We start from the raw sequence: 12,857 nt of genomic DNA on the forward strand, positions 1-12,857 counted from the left end.
AGAGCCCCAGGAGGGCGGCGCCGGGCCATACACCGCGGTGGGGCGGAGGGAGGGCGGCGGCGCGGGGAACGGGAGCAGCGGCACTTTCACGAACTGTCCACGGGAGGCGGGAGAGGCGGCGGCGGCGGTGGAAGGGGGGGCCCCGGGGGGGCTCGCCCAGCCCAGCCCAGCCCGGCCCAGCCCTGCCCGCCCCGTCGCTTCTCTGCCCCGCCCCGCCCTGCCCAGCCCTGCCCGCCGCTGCAGGCAGCGCGGCACCGGCACCGGGCGCCTCTTTATAGGCTCTGCCCGAGGGGGTGGGGGGCGGCGGCGGCCCCAGCCCCGAGGGGGCGGCTCCCCCCTAAAAGCCGGCGGCGGGACGCGCGGCGGGCAGAGGCGCGGCCGGCGCTCCCCGGTGCTCCGGGGCCGGCGCTCCCCGGTGCCGCTGCGGCTCGGCCCGCCATGCCCCCGCGGGGGCCGCTCGCCCGGGCTTCGGCTCCGCGTTCCCGGTACAGCAGCAGCCGCCGCCGCCGATACCGCTCGCCGCCGCCGCGCCCGAGGCTCTGAGCGCTGCCGCCGCCGCCGCCGGGAGACCGCGCCCGCCCCGGCTCCAAGATGCTCCGCCAAGGTGAGCGCCGCACCGGGAGGGCACCGGGCGCCGCGGGCGCCGGGGGCAGCGGGGCCGGCCCCGAAGTTTGTCTTCTCCCCGCCGAAGTTGGGGCCGCGCCGCCGGGCGCCCCCCGCCGCCACCGCGTTTACCGGCGCCGCCGCCGAGGCTCGGGCACCCCCCGGGGAGCGGCACCGGCGGGAGCGCCGCGCGCCGGGAAGGCGGGAGACCGGGAGGAGCGGGGGGAGGCACGGCAGGCGCCGGGTCCCGCGGGGGCGCGGCGGGTCCCGCGGGCACCGGGGTACGACGGGTCCCGGAGGCAGCGGGGCTGCGGCGGACGCGGCGGAGCCGGTGCTCGTCGCTCAGAGCGAGGGAACGGGAAACGGGGCTCGCCCGGGGGGCGCGGGAGGTTCGGCGGGGAAGTTGGGGCGAGCCGTCCCGTTCCGCCCCCCCGAGGAGAATCGCTCCGCTGTGACATCACGCGATTTCCATGGCAACCGCCTGGGACATCATCGGGGAGCTTTGTGACATCACGGCAAGGGGAGCAGCCGGCCCTCCCGGGGGGCACGGGGCGGTGGGGGGTGGGGGAGGGCAGGACCCCCGGCCCCGCTGCACCCGGGGCCAGTCCCGGGGAGATGTTGGAGATAACGGTGCCATGCGGGGGGATCCCGGCTGGACCCCCTAGTCCCATCCCGTGCCCTGGGGAGGGGGCAGCTGCACAGCCCCAGGCCCAGCCCTTACCATCACCGCCACATGCCTCTCCAGCGAGGCTCCAGCAGCGGGAGAAGGAGCCAACACTGTGCCCGCATCCCCCCACATCAGGGTGTGGAGTCCCGGGCAGGGCAGACCCCCCACTGTCACCCCAGGGATGCTTTTTCCCACTGGAAGAATGTCACCTTGTGGCTGTGGGGCCTCGCGCTCGGATGCTCCTTTCTCCGGCTCCTGCATCAGCTTTGTTCAGTGTATTAACCCAACCAGGCTGGATGACTTGAGAACAAACCCAAGCCCTCGGAGCAGTCACAGTTCCCAGCCTTGATTCCTAGCCCTGGTGCTGCTGGCTGGAGGAAAAGCATCATCCAGGCTGGGAGACTGGGAGCCTGAGGTGGAGGCAGGCAGAGAGGCTGCCGGCAGGGTTGGATCCCACCAGGGGTAGCCTGTTAAGGTCAAGATCTACAGCTTTCATTTGTGGAGCTAGAAAAACAAAATGCAAATTGAACAGCCTGTGGGCTAAAGCAAAACCTATTCTTAAAGTTTTTGTCTTGTTAAGCAAGGAAATAGAGTGCCAAATAGGCTTTGTTAAGTGGCAGTCTAATTAATAATTTAAAATCTTGTAGCTGTCTTTCATTAGAATTTATCTGTACATCAACCACAAAATCAGTCAAACACACTCATTTATAAGTTAATACCATTCCTGAATAATTCAACAGGCAGTTAGAAGAGGCCTCCATCCCGCCGAGAGGCTCTCCCCTTTCCACCTCACCGTGGCCAGGTGTCCCTGGGAAGGGGGTCCCGGCCCCCAGCATTCACCCCAAGTGGGATGCAGAGGGGACACCCCACATGTGAGGTGAGGGAGGATGGGGAGAGCTGCTGCCACGGTGCTGGGCTGGGGCCAAACCCCTCTGCGGGGTTCGGGGGCGGCTGGTTTTGTCAAGGGTGGTGGCAATGCAAGGCTGTGCTGGTGGGAGGCAGCGCGGGCTGATGGTGGCACTGCCACCACCTTCCACGTCCCACTGCCGGGGACCGGGGTTGAGGCTGGAGGACGTGGCAGGGCTTGGGGCAGCAGGATCCGAGCCATGGTTGACAGCTCCGAGGGAAGCAGCTCCTTGTGCCTGCTCGCGGGGGAAAAGGTTCGCACGCGGTGCCACACGGGCAAAGGCGTTTGTGGCAGGATGGTGGCGGCGTGGCCGGGGAAGTGCTGCGATTCCTGGGGGCATTTTGGGCCTCCTGCGCCCCGTGAGCTTCATCCGTGGAGACACTGGTGGGAGTCAGGGTGGATTTAGTGTGCTGGGATGTCATCGATGGTGTGGCAGTGGGTGACAGCGTGAGGTGCAGCTCCAGCCTGGGCGAGGGTGTCAGAGCCCTGCCAGAGGTGGCTGCAGGCAGGAGTGCAACACTGGCGATGCAGGAGAAGGAGATTTCCAGGTCAAGGATGACACCAAGGTCATGGGCAGCCACGTACCTGTCCCTGCCATCACTCAGCCCATCGATGGGGCATCCAGCCTCCATCCCTCCCTGCCAGGGGAGCAGCCAGTGGGCAGGGTGCAGGCACAGGCTGGGCTGCGGTTCCTGCGCTGGGGAGCCAAGAGCCCAGAAACCTTTCTGCTTATAAAAGTTTAATTTCCTAAAGAGCTGAGAGGAAGCCACAAGCTCTCTGTGCCTGGTGAAGTAAGGAGGGTAGTGGGGGGGGAGGTCAGGATGTGGCCCAGGCTGTCCCTGTGGCGGTGCTGGGGGGGGAAGGAGGAGGGCTTGGCAGATGAGACCTGCTTAGACCTGGAGCTGGAGCCGGGATGCAAAGGAGCCGTCGCCGCTTGGTGACCCGCACTGATGGAGCCCGGCAGGGTCAGAGCCATGGCCACGCTTGGCTGAATGTTATTCCCACCTTTAGCCTAAAATGCTGCACCCGGCACCCCGCAGAGCCATCCAGGTGCTAGAGGCTGTGGGTGACACTCCAGGTGGCCTCGAAGCACTGCCCTAAAAACATCAGTGAACCTGCTGGGGAAACGTAAAAATATGCATTTTCTGGCGTGATTTCACACCCACCTCTCCCTGAAGCACCTGATGGTGCTGGAGCCGGCGGCACGAGCCAGCACCGCGGGCAGTGGGTCTCTGTGGTTTGCAGGATGAGACCGTGAGTGGGATGTTGTTGCCTCGGGGCCGGGCAGGGACTTAGGCTGCTGGAAACCGCTGGAGCACTGATGGGTTTTGACAGCAAGAGCCAAAATCCCGTTTGAAGGCAAAAACCAGGCAGGGAAGTGTGGGAGCCCAGAGGGACACGGTGGTGGCCAGGTGTGACCAGGACCATCTCTCACCGGGATGTCCCCAGCTCCCAGCAGTGCCCCTGTGGCAGCACGGAGGCAAATCCCCCTTGCAGAGGAATGACCCGGGACACGGCCACTTCAGCCCCACATCACTGGGGGCAGCTGCCCGTCCCACTCTGCTGCACACTGGGAGACCCCTGGGTGACACTGCTCCCCATCCTCACCCCAGGGAGCTGCTCCAGCCTCCTCCAAACAGCCAAAAACTTGGGCTTTTGTTTGCAAAGTGCAATTCCAGGGCTTAGCCACATTCAGTATAAAGTCGGGTTATTAACAGCAGATTATGTTTTCAAAGCGCTTTGGTGGAGTGGCAGCAGCAGAGGCACCCGTACCCCAGCAACGGTGGCTGTTGTTTGGGTTCCCAGCAGGTTGGGATGAGCGAGGTGTTGCCCTAATTTAGAACCCACTGAAAGAGGCTGGAGTCTGATTTAACAGTGGAGGCAACAGCAGAGAGCCGTGGGGCTGGGAGCAAGCAGGATGTGGTGGGAGTCAGCGAGGAGGAGCCGGGGGTCCATGTGCTGGCACAGGTAGACGTGCAGGGCATGGCCCCAGGAGCACCACTGGGATGCAGGAGCATCCTTGTCCTCTCTGATGGCAGTGCTCTTTCCCTGCTATTTTGGGTGACGCTGCCCCAGCTCAAGGTGGGATTATCTGGCTCAGCCTTGGGTCCCTCCACCAGCAGCAGGGCTGGTGCTGTCCTCACTCTGGATGTCAGTGCCATGTCCCATCTCCCAAACTGAGGAAGCACCAATCCCACCGATCCCCTGTACCATCCCTGCGGAACAGCATCACCATGGAAACCCACAGCCCTGCGCCTGCCGCCCGGCAATCAGGGGGGACACTTTTAGGAATATTATTTTTACTGATGACAAATGATGGAGGCTCGGTGCTGACAGAGAAGATGCCTGTGCCCAGCTCAGTGTTTGAGAAGTGCCAGTGGCCAGTCTTTCTCCTGTCTGTTCTGCTGAGGGCACATGCTGGTGGGGCAGCCGTGACTGTGCCCGGGTGTTAAGAGCGGGCAGCAGCAAGCAGCAGATGCAGGACGGGGAGATGCGGGGGGCAATCTTCTTTGCGCAGATTAGGATTGGGGGTTATTAAGCAGAAAATGCTCCATTTGGTGTAGAAAGCTCCTTTTCCTCTTTAGCAGCACATGTGCCCGCTGGCTGCTTGCTTCCCGGCGGCGTTGGCACAGCGGCTCGGAGCTGGCACAGCAGCTTGGTGCCAGCCCAGCCTTGGTGAGCAGCTTTTAGTGGTGCTCCTACTTGGGCTGGTAGAGCTGTGACCGCTTCAGTGACTCCCGGTGCCAAAACCTGGTTCCACTCAGGGCTGGGTCTCTCCCCAGCTCGTGGCCAGCAGGATGGGGTGGCAGTGGGTTTTGGCCTTGGAGAGGTGGTGGCACAGTAGGCTGTAGGTCCATGGTGGTCCATTGCATCCCAACAGATCCTGGCTGTGGGGAGAGTGTGGTGCCAGAGCTGGAGGGTGTCAGAGATGCTCCACATGCTCCCCATGTCCCAGCATCACCATCACACGGGGAGGCTGCAGCCGTTGTTTACCGGGGAGCAGCGGCGGGAGGGAATTTGGCTGCTGCTGCTCTGGCAGGGCTCCTCACGGAGCAGCCCTGCAAGCGGAGGGGAGGTGCCAGCGGCTCCGCCAGCCCCGTGTGCCGCACTTGGGAACCGCTTTCTATTTTTTCCAGCTGCGTTTGCACCAACGTTTGCATTGGTTTGCCTGGGGAAACCCCGTCCGCGTGACCACGGGACCCCCCGTCGGTGCCACGCAAAGGGTGCAAAGCCCATCCTTGGGCATGGAGGGTGTCATGGGACTTTTTGGCCCTTGGTGGCCTGGGTGAGATCGTGTCCATGAGATCTTCACCCAGCCAGGCATCCGTGTGCACTTGGGCATGGGGATGTGCTTGCATGGGGCAGAGCCCCTCTGATCCCCCCGGGATGAAGGCAGAGGGGGACAAAGGCTGCCGGCTGCATCTGCTGCCAGCTCTTGCATTCCCGAGCTGCCCTCCCTCCTTGCTGCCTGCAAATTCGGCATCCCATCAGGTGCTGGATACAGCCACCCTGCGGGGAGCAGAGCAGAGCTGGGAGAGGGGTCGGGATGATCCCCCCTCGGCAGGGATATGCTGGGGTGTTTGTGCTAACAAGCCCAGAGTATTATAATTTCAATGGAATTTAAAAAACAAAATAGTCCTCAGACAAACGACTCTGCAGTGCCTCTGCCAGGGCCTAAGATCTGCTGCTATCTATTTTTTAATAATTGAGGGTAATAAATATGTATTTCTTTCTCCTTTCTCTCCGTACGCCGCAGCTTGTCAGCTCCCTGCGTCTCTCCTCTGATCAGACCCCATCTTTGCCGCACGGAAAGGAAAAGAAAGGGAAAAAAAGAAAGAGAGGGGAGAGGGAAAAAAAAGATTCTTTAAGCAAAAAGGATTAAAGCCTTGAAAGTAGGTCTGCCCGAGCCACTCGGCTCTCCCTGTTCCCTGCCAGCCGCAGACAGGGCCGGGGACGAGAGGAGCATCCCCAGGTGGCTGAATCCATCCCCGAGAGGTGTTCGTGGGTGCAGAGCCTGGCTGGGCAGCGGCAAATCTCCCGGGAACTGGGCTGCGGCTGGGCAGAGCCACCGGGCAACTTGGCAAACCGCTGTTCAGAGCCAGTTCTGCTTCGGCGGCAGATATTCCCCGGAGTGTTATTCCCTCTGATTTTCAGATGGGGGTGTTGGCTCGAAGGCACGGAGGGGGTTTGGTGGTGGGGTCGAGCACGGGCAGTGCTCCGGGACCCCCCCCGGCCGCGGGATGCTGGGGCGAAGGAGGCGCTGGTGTGAAGGAGGCGGCTATTTATAGCTTCCCTCGGCTTTTGTTCCTTTTCCAGTAGAGCTCCTCTCGAAATAGAAACAGCGCCGGCTGCGCGGCCGCTGCCGGGGCCCAGCCTGGATGCGGGGGGCACCTCCCGGCCCGGGGCAGGGGGATACCCCCTGCCATGAGATGCCATCGCGTTGGGCATCCCCCCATCCTGCATCCCTTGAGACGGGGCAGGCACGGGATGGGAAGTGGGAGCTGCCCCGCTGCAGACTCCCATGTGCTGGTGATGCCTGTCCTGACCCCTGAGGGGAGAATGAATGGCTCTGGGAGGAGCAACTCTGCAGGGTGACAACACTGAGAGCCCCTGGGGAGCGAGGGTGAATCCCTCGGGAGCACCCTGTCAGGGTCTGTCCCCGTTTTGCAGCTCAGCCGTTGCCTCTGCTCTTCCCTGCCAGCATCCGACAGCCGGCCCCCCCCGCCCCTCTCCCCACTCCATCTCTGATCAATATAGCTGGGAAAAACAAAACAAAACAAAGTAAATATTTAATACGATCCAGGGAGCCACGGCGAGCGCTCCCCCCGTCTGTCTCCTCCAGCAGCCGCTCGCAGCAGCTCCCCGGCCCTAATGAGCCTGAGTGCAACAGGGATCGATGGCAAAGGCAACCTCTGCAGAGGGGTCAGGTCTGCCACATCCCCCTGTGCTGTGCTGGAGCTGAGGCTTGGCCCCCTGCACCCCCCTGCACCCCTCTTCATCATCCTTCTGCCCTGCTTTCATCTCCTGCGTCCCCTTTGTCCTTTCCAGTTCCTGGGAGGGATGAAGGTTCTTCTGCTCCAGCAGAGCCATCCCTTGTCCTCTACCACAAGGGACATGAGCTGTGTCAGGCATCAGCTCTGAGCTGGGGGCTTCTATAGGGATGCAGGACAGGGTATATGTAGGGCTGAATCCAACATGGGGAGCTGGTGTCTGCCCCCACACTCGTGGAGCAGATCCCTGGGGGACCCCACACACCCCCAGAGCTGGCACTGGCTTCCTAACCAGAGCTAAGACAGGGTCTGCACTCGTGATGTGACCAGACCTGCTACCTCCTCCTCCTCAGCCTCTCGCCCCCTCACCTCAATTCCCACTGGGGACCTGCATCCCTGTGGTGTCCTCCAGAGACCTCAAGTGCTGACAGTTTGGGGAGTGCCAGTGCTGGGTAACTGGCAGGCTGGTCCTGGCAATGCCAACACGGGACCTGCGTCATCACACCCCGGCCCCACGTGTTTTCTGAGTTTGGATGGTCCCTGTCACTCTGACACTGACAGAAGGGCATTCATTAACAGGAGCTGCCAAAGTGCCTGTCGTCCTGACCCAGCTGCCCAGCGCTGGATGGTCCCTGTTGTGCCCTCCAGCCTGTGCCGTAGGTTTAGGAGAGGGACCAAGCCTTGTCCCCAGCCAGGCATTCCGTCGGATGGACCTGTGCATCCCCACGCAGCCTCATCCTGCCCTGAGCCATGACTGGAGTCCCAGCAGGATGCAGAGGTGACAAACGGGAGGCAAAATGTGAGAGGAGCACCAGGCTGTGCTTCTCTGCCACCACAGTGCTTTGCAAATTGTTTTTTCATGGAAAAGTCAATTGTCCTTGGTGTTGCCTGGGATGAACCCAGGGCTGAATTCTGTCTCTGGGATGGGATGAGAGGGACACCCACCCTGCCTGACCTCTAGCAACTCTGCCAGACCTCTAGCACCGCGAAGCCTCAGCCAGGCTGAGCCTGGGGATGGCGACTGGATTTACAGCTGGAAAACAACATGGTGCACCCTGAAGCAGGGAATGTGCATCTCATGCCTCCAAGGGGATGCCAAGCTTCTTCCTATAGCTCAGGGTCTCCCAGCAGGTGGAGGGGTGCAGAGGTCCTGGGGCAGGATTCCCCGTGGGAAGCACAGCAGCGGTGGGACAGCGGCGTGGGCCCTGCGTCACAGACGCAGGCTTGTGGCAAGGTGCCGAGGAAGTTTTGCAGCAGCATTAGAAAATGTTGACATGTTTTTTGAAACAATTTCAGATCTGATATCTGCGCCAGATTGAGTTTGTAACCAGCTTTATTGTTTAAGCCTGCTGGGATTTCATCAAAGGCGTCTGCTGTTTACCCAGAACCATTTCATTGGAGAAAACAGCAAACAGACCTGCATTTCTATCTGATTTCACTTTTTCCTTTTCCTCCTGAATTTAAGTGCTTGTGAAAAGCATGGCTGATAAGGCAGAGCGGTGTGGATAAATCCCGAGGACTGGCACGGTGGATGCTCTACCAGCTGCTCCAGCTTTATTAATAGATGGAAGGCAGTTGCTGGACCAGCTGCTGGGTGCCAGCCTGGAGCGAGGCACCAGCCTCGGGGGCACCTGGGTGTCCCCAGATGGTTTTGGGATCTCCATTCCGGCACATTGAGCCGAGTCATGACTCCTCAGGATGCTGAAGGCTGGGAAGAGGATCATGCATAGCTTTTTTAGCGCTTTCAGTGTGAATTCAGATTTAAACTATGGGAAAGCCAATGTCTGTTCCTCCTCAGGGAGTGACCCCGGCAGGCAACGTGCTCTGTCACACCATGACAGGCCGGGCCAAGGCAATGCAGCCCCGGGAAGCAGAGAAAGATGAAGGAGAAACCAAACTAGGAAGGGGCCTTGTGTAAACTGCATCAATCCTTCTTGCACATCCCTGTGGAATGTGGTGGCTACCAGCCTGGCTCTGACTTATGCCCATTGCTGACCTTGGAAACATGCTGGACAGGAGGGTTGGGGGCTCAAGATAGAGCTCAACAGGATTTTACAAGGAGCTGACCTGGGGGCTGCAGCCCTTTCTGCCGCTGACTGCTTTGCTCCAGGCATCTTCCCATGGCTGCATCCTGGATGCTTCTCACCCAACACCAGTGTTGTTTTCTGCACAGTTCAGCATCTTCCTCACTTTGAAATGGCCTAGGTGGCCGTCCCTACCTTTCCTGGACTTTGGGACAGAGACACAACAGGCTGGGGTCGGTGGAGTACATCCTGACACTTTTCCCAAAGTCTCTTTGGCATTTCCCGGCTGCTCTGGGGGCCGGTGCTCCCTGGGTGGGTTGTGCCAGTGGCACCTCGCCGGCACTCTGAGGGCTTGTCTCTTCCATCGATCACACCTGCACGGTGACAATGTAATTTTTATCTCCAGTTGTTTATTTCTCAGACAGAACTACTTGTAAATTCAGAGAAGAATATATATCCCTGCGTGTGACAGATCCAGCACAGGGCGATTAATCTGCCCTCTTAAGACCTGAATGCAAAAGTGTCCCAATGTCACTCCTAGATGGGGTGTCAAGCCCTGGGGCAGCACTTTGGGGACGTGTGGGGATCTTGTGGCAGAACATACCCCAGTCCAGGTGATGCTCCCCTAATACTTATTACACTCACTATCAGCTCTGGTGATCCCCAGCTGATGTTCCAGCTCTCCAGGCTCAGGCTCTGGCTTCTCTTTTTGGGAGGTTTATGCAAATAGGGCTTTTTTTTTTTCCCTTTTTTTTTTTTTTGTAATTCCTCGCTGCTGCTGCTCTGTTGTGCCCCAGATAGCAGAAGTGCTGAGGACAGGTGTTTGCGGCAGGTCCTGCGGCACCCGCGTCCCGGCCGCCCGACCGAGGGGAGGAGGGATGTGGCGAGGGGATATCCTGGGGGGAAAGGGGCAGAGAGCAGCTGGCAGAGGCCAAGGATGGAGAGGGGAAGATCCTCTAATGGCTGGTGTCCCCTCACTGCACTAGTGAGGATGGGCACTGGTGCCAGCGTAGGTCTGTTCCGAGCCCAAGCATGGACCTGTCCCCAGCGAGGGGCAGGACGAGGACTGGGTGTCACTTTGGTCTCTGCAGCATCCAGCAGCCCCATAGGCAACACCCTCTGTGCCATAAAGGCTCTTATTTACAACCTCCTACTCGGGAGCATCTGGGAAGCGAAGCGCGTCATTTCCAGAGAGAGCAAAATGCTGCATATTTCAGTGTCTTTTGAATTTTTTAGATTTCCCTGAACTGTGCTAATGGGTTGGTGGTGGCGGTGGGGGGAGGCGAGGGCCCAGCCCAGCTCCCGGCCTGCCTTGCTGCTCCTCCGTGCGGCCATCACTGCATTGCTGCTCTTAAAATATTCAGTGCTGTTGGCCACAATTTCACAGCGGGTCAAAGCGCGCCGAGCCAGCAAGAAGGAGGGAAAGTGTGACAACAAGATTAACCCCGGCCCGGCAGGCCCCGTCCACGCTCGGCAGGCTGAGCACGATGTGCTGCAGCCACCTCATCCCAGGGGACAGGCAGCGAGTCCAGGGGTGCCGTGACACCCACAATCCCTCCTGTTGCCCAGTCTTGCTGAGCCCATGGCGTCACCTCCAAAATGCAGTGAAGGGACAGCAGGAGCATCCCATGTCCTGCTGGGAGGACTGAGCATCCCCTCCTTCTCCAAGCTGCTGTAAAGCATGAGCCATGCCAGGCGCCTGGCTTTGTCCTGGTCATGCCATTGGATGAAGGGCTGAGGATACCCCCAGGTCTTGGGGACGTTGCTGAGAGCCCTCAGCACTTCTGCACCCCGAGATGTTGTGGTTCTCAGGCCTTGCACAACCATCAGTTGGTGCTAACAATGGAGCAGCAGATTTACAATGCAAAAAAGCAGCTACTTGAGCCCTGTTTGCTGACAGGGATTTAGTAATCCTGTCATCAGCCCGGAGTTTGCTCTGGAGTTGCTGGCTTGTCTGACAGGCTTTCCTAAGAAAACTTCTGTGACTGGGGGAAAAAAGTGAAGCAAAGCACATGGCCTATGCCCACCGTACAAAGAGGATGCTGGGAAGTGTCTGTGTTCTGGTGTGGAGCCTGGGGTGGATGGGGAATGCTGCCATAGGGAGAAGGCTCTGTGCCAGTCTCAGTCCCAGGACCCATGTGTTGTCTGGAAGCTGGAGACCCCCAGGAACTGCCTGTTGCATGGGCTGCATGGCCTAGGCCTGGGATACGCTGCATGGCCACCTTGGACGAGGCTTGGTCTTGTGTTTCCTGCACTTTCCCTGGATTCTTGGTCGCGTGCCATGACTTTAGAGCTCACCGACGGCGGCACGGATGGTTGTGCATGCAAGCGTGGTGTCATCTGCAGGAGATGCTGCAGCTGATGGATGCTCTCCTGGGGTTTTAAGGACACTGTGGCTGAGCTATTGGGGTGTCTTTGGGTGTCGGTGTCACCCCACCACTCTCCATGGACAAGCGGTGGCTGCTGGGTTGGGTGCTCTGGCAAGGAGTTGCTGGCACAGTGACCATCCCACCGTCCCAGGCAGCCACCTCCAACCCAAAGGCAACCAGCCCTGTCACTCCCTTATCCCCACCCACTCATTCCCAAAATAGCATTTCCCAAGGGTGCATGGATGCACTGGTGTCTCTGCCAAGGTTGGAGCTGGACCAGCAGTGCCCTCTTTGAGCCAGCCCCGTGGTTGCCCTCCTGCACCCTGTGCCGGCGGCAAGCCAGGCTCTTCTCCCTAATTCTCCTTCATCCCTGTTAATGTACCACCAGATGTTCTCATTATCCATTTAAACATATAATCCTCCCCCGAATCCAGCTAAGTTCCTGGCCTCCCCGATACCTCGTGGCAGTGCGTTCCACAGGTTAATTATGCATTTTTAATTAATCACCAAGCAGAGAATGACCCATGAATAAGGGATATGAAGCTCCTTCAACTGGGAATAGTTGGCAAATTGTCCCCAGGCGGAGCCATGCTGGTGTCATGCTCTCCTTGAATAACAAGACCAGCTCTAAAAATTCCTGTTTTGTGGATCTGACATGACTGGAGGATGGGACCCCCCTGTGCCCCATGTCCCCCTTCAAAGGGGGAGGAACCACATCCCAACCAGAGCTGTCTGCATCCCACCTGGAAGTGATGGAAGAAGTGCAGGGGGGAGGAGGAGCAAGGCAGAGAGGGGAAAAAAAAAAATCACATGTTGTTTTAAAAAGGCATTTTTGAGTGAATGCTGAATAGGGTTTGGGAAAATTGCCTTAAAGGCCTGTTCTCTGCAGGGACGAAGCTTTTCATGGAGCAGGAGTATTCTGAAACTTAATTGCACATTTGCACGGGCTAGTGTTTTTATTTCTCTCAGGTCTCCGAGGTGGTCTTTGAAGATTGCTGTCTCTCTGTAATGGTTTTCTTTATCTCAAATAAATTCCGCACACCTGCGAGGTGGAGCTGCTTGAAAGAAATTATGTTGGAATTGCCTCTCGATTTAATAAATCTGCAAATGGAACTGGGATGCAGAGAGGCAAGGTGGTTGGTGGGGCTGGTTGTGCCTCCTTCCTGCTCCCCACCTCTCCTCTCCCTTCCCTTCTCCATCAGCTCACTTTCAGCCTCTCCATGGGTCAGGAAGAGTGTGGGGCTGAGCAAAGGGAGTCCATATCCTGCTTTCCCCCCCTGTCAGCCACTTCTGGTA

General features: G+C 59.2%; 1 protein-coding gene across 1 annotated transcript in view; it reads left to right on the forward strand.

Moving 5' to 3' along the window:
- The first annotated feature begins 565 nt into the window (after positions 1–565).
- The window catches only part of RTN4RL1 (reticulon 4 receptor like 1), a 30,113-nt gene continuing 17,821 nt past the window's right edge, over positions 566–12,857 (forward strand). The window contains exon 1 of the mRNA XM_017832640.1: positions 566–604. Coding sequence (XP_017688129.1) covers positions 592–604 — 13 coding nt within the window. The 5' untranslated portion in view covers positions 566–591. The remainder of the gene's footprint in view (positions 605–12,857) is intronic.

This window comes from Lepidothrix coronata, unplaced genomic scaffold (genome assembly GCF_001604755.1).
Source record: "Lepidothrix coronata isolate B3197 unplaced genomic scaffold, Lepidothrix_coronata-1.0 Scaffold203, whole genome shotgun sequence".
Lineage (NCBI taxonomy): Eukaryota > Metazoa > Chordata > Aves > Passeriformes > Pipridae > Lepidothrix > Lepidothrix coronata.